The 3,108-nt window shown below is 39.6% G+C and overlaps 1 protein-coding gene across 1 annotated transcript in view; it reads left to right on the top strand.

Annotated features, from left to right (window-relative positions):
* The window catches only part of LOC128355634 (metabotropic glutamate receptor 7-like), a 274,376-nt gene extending 271,565 nt beyond the window's left edge, over window positions 1–2,811 (top strand). Inside the window, exon 10 of the mRNA XM_053315952.1 lies at window positions 2,762–2,811. Coding sequence (XP_053171927.1) covers window positions 2,762–2,811 — 50 coding nt within the window. The remainder of the gene's footprint in view (window positions 1–2,761) is intronic.
* The last annotated feature ends 297 nt before the right edge of the window (window positions 2,812–3,108 follow it).

Here is a 3,108-nt window from a genome sequence, read left to right on the forward strand (position 1 = left end):
GCTACTTCCTGTAATGCTGAGCTCAGAGAGGCTACTTCCTGTAACACTGAGCTCAGAGAGGCTACTTCCTGTAACGCTGAGCTAAGAGAGGCTACTTCCTATAACGCTGAGCTCAGAGAGGCTACTTCCTGTAAAGCTGAGAGGCTACTTCCTGTAACTCTGAGCTCAGAGAGGCTGCTGCTCTCTGACAGCTGCAGTCTGTCTGATGATGGATGATGAGGGGTCAGGGGTCGGGGATGGGGGGGCAGGAGGGGGGCGAGGCTGCAGGGAGGAGATAGGAAGGTCCTGACTGATGGAGACCACCCCCCCCCCCCCCTCTTCCTCACAGCTGATACCTGCTGCTCATTAACATCTTCATAAAAGAAAAGAAGGTTTATTTTTAGGCTCTGCAGAAGCTTCCAGACTGTCAGACTGAACGTTCACTGATTAACCAACAGGAAGTGAGTCTGCAGCTTTAATTATTATTAGTAGTAACTTAGATCTGCAGCTTTAATTATTATTATTAGTAGTAACTTAGATCTGCAGCTTTAATTATTATTATTAGTAACTTAGATCTGCAGCTTTAATTATTATTATTAGAAACTTAGATCTGCAGCTTTAATTATTATTAGTAGTAACTTAGATCTGCAGCTTTAATTATTATTATTAGTAACTTAGATCTGCAGCTTTAATTATTATTAGTAGTAACTTAGATCTGCAGCTTTAATTATTATTAGTAGTAACTTAGATCTGCAGCTTTAATTATTATTAGTAGTAACTTAGATCTGCAGCTTTAATTATTACTATTATTAGAAACTTAGATCTGCAGCTTTAATTATTATTATCATTAGTAATTTATAGAGAGTCCAACAACCAGGAGAAGATGACAGAGGCTGATCTTTATATTTAAGTTTATATTCAGCTTTTGTTTAAAGATATTTCTCATCAGTTATTTCCTGTTTCAGCTGCTCGTTCGCTCTCAGGACTTTACTTTAAAATCATTATCACAGATTTTAAGCAACAACCTAAAATGTTAAAATGTTTTTTCACACTCTGAAAGCTGAGGATTTCCTGTCAGTTAAAGGATTATTAACAGTTTAATTTATTATTACTTTATGATTGTTTGCAGATATGAACCTGAAACAACAGATAAACCAACTTAAAGGGTCATTCTGCTGATTTTCTCTTTTTTTAAAGTATATTTTTTGGGGCTTTTTGCCTTTAATGGAAAGACAAGTAGAGAGAGACAGGAAACTGGAGGCAGAGAGGGGGCAATGACATGCAGGATAGGGCCTGCAGTGAGGACTGTAGCTTCGACACATGGGAGGGTACTCTACCCACTGAGCTAAACTCCACCATGCTGCTGATTTCTCTGGATGATGTTCTGATTTCACCACAAACTGAGCCGTTAGAAAGCTGCTAGTTCGTCTGTTTAATACGATGTTTTACGCAGAGAGGCTGAAACAGGAAGTATGAACATGTCAGGATGTTTCTACTGTTACAGGAGGATGAACCTGCTGCTTGTTTCCTCTCAGGATGAATCATGTGACTCTCATCTCACATCTTCTGCTCCACATGAACTAATAACTAACATCAGCAGCTACAAGCATGTTAGCATGTTGGCTGCTGTTGAGAAGCTGCTTCCTGCTTGAGTTATGAGCTCTCAGCACGAACACACATTATATTATATTATACTCTGATTATACAAAGGTTAGTTTATATTAGTCTCCATGTGGTCTAGTTTAAATGTAAAGGGTTAAAATGTGAAAATAAACGTATGAATAACTTCACACATTCTTTTTTTGTGGACCCAGCATCAAATTTCTGCTTTTAATCCATTTAGAGAGAATATATTGGAGGATTATGGTAAAAATGTCTAAGTGGTGTAACCATAAAAACTTCAGGAAAGGAGATCAGGAAACATTTACATGTTTTAAATGAAGTCATTATTAGTATAAATCCACTTAAATACACTGTAGGTGATCACATATTTAATATCTATCATTCTTTTGTGGTTACACCATTTGACATTTTGTGGTTACACCATTTGACATTTTCAGGAGCATTCAGTCTGACTTTTGGTATAAAATGGTGCAAATATCATTTAAATGATATAAAAGCAACAAAAGTACTAAATGTAAATCTAGTATTAATATATTAATGATGTTGAGGTGTAACCTCCATGATGTCTTGCTGCGGAGGTCTGAATTTATCTGCTGCTGTTTTAACCTGATGCTGCTTTTAAATCTAGTTTAACTGATTTATGATCACAGAGCTGTAATCCAGATTATAATCCAGATTATAATCTCAGTGATGACGTTTTACAGTCAGACCTGCAGCATCAGAGAGAGTTCATAATTCAAGTCTTATATAAATATTACTGATTGAATTCATCTCATTAAGTTTCATCATCAACGTTAAACTTCACCTTACATAACAACCGACGCTCCACGCTAACTTTCTCCTCCTCTTCCTCCTCCTCCTCTTCTTCTTCCTCCTTCTTCTCTTCCTCCTCCTCCTCTTCTTCATCTTCTTCCTCCTCCACCTCTTCCTCCTGCTCTTCTTCCTCTTCCTCCTCCTCTTCTTCCTCCTCCTCCTTCTCCTCCTCTTCTTGCTCTTCCTCCTCCTCCTCCACCTCTTCTTCCTCCTCCTCCTCCTCTTCCTCCTTCTCCTTTTCCTCCTCCTCTTCCTCCTCCTCCTCCACCTCTTCCTCTTCTTTCGTCTCCTCTTCTCTCTCCTCCTCCTCTTTGTCCTCCTCTTCCTCCTCTCTCCTCCTCTTCAGGTCCTGCTGAGAAGAAGAAGTTTGTGAGCTACAACGACCTGGTGATCTAAAAGGCTTTTCCTCCACACAGAGACGCTGAGAGAAGGAGAGAAGGAGATAAGGAGAGAGGGAAGGAGAGAGGGAAGGAGAGAAGGAGAGAGGGATGTTTTGCCCTTCTGGCTAAAAAAAACAGAAGAAAAGAGGAAATGGAACTTTTTCATTTTTTCATTGTTTTTGGTCTCATGAGCTTCAACGACCACAGACTGTGAGCCGCCGCCGCAGCAGCGAGGCTTCAGCGAGGCTTCAGCGAGGCTTCGTGGGATCTGGACAAAGAAATCTGGACAATAAAAAAAAACAACTTTATTGTG

The sequence above is a fragment of the Scomber japonicus genome, chromosome 3 (genome assembly GCF_027409825.1).
Source record: "Scomber japonicus isolate fScoJap1 chromosome 3, fScoJap1.pri, whole genome shotgun sequence".
Lineage (NCBI taxonomy): Eukaryota > Metazoa > Chordata > Actinopteri > Scombriformes > Scombridae > Scomber > Scomber japonicus.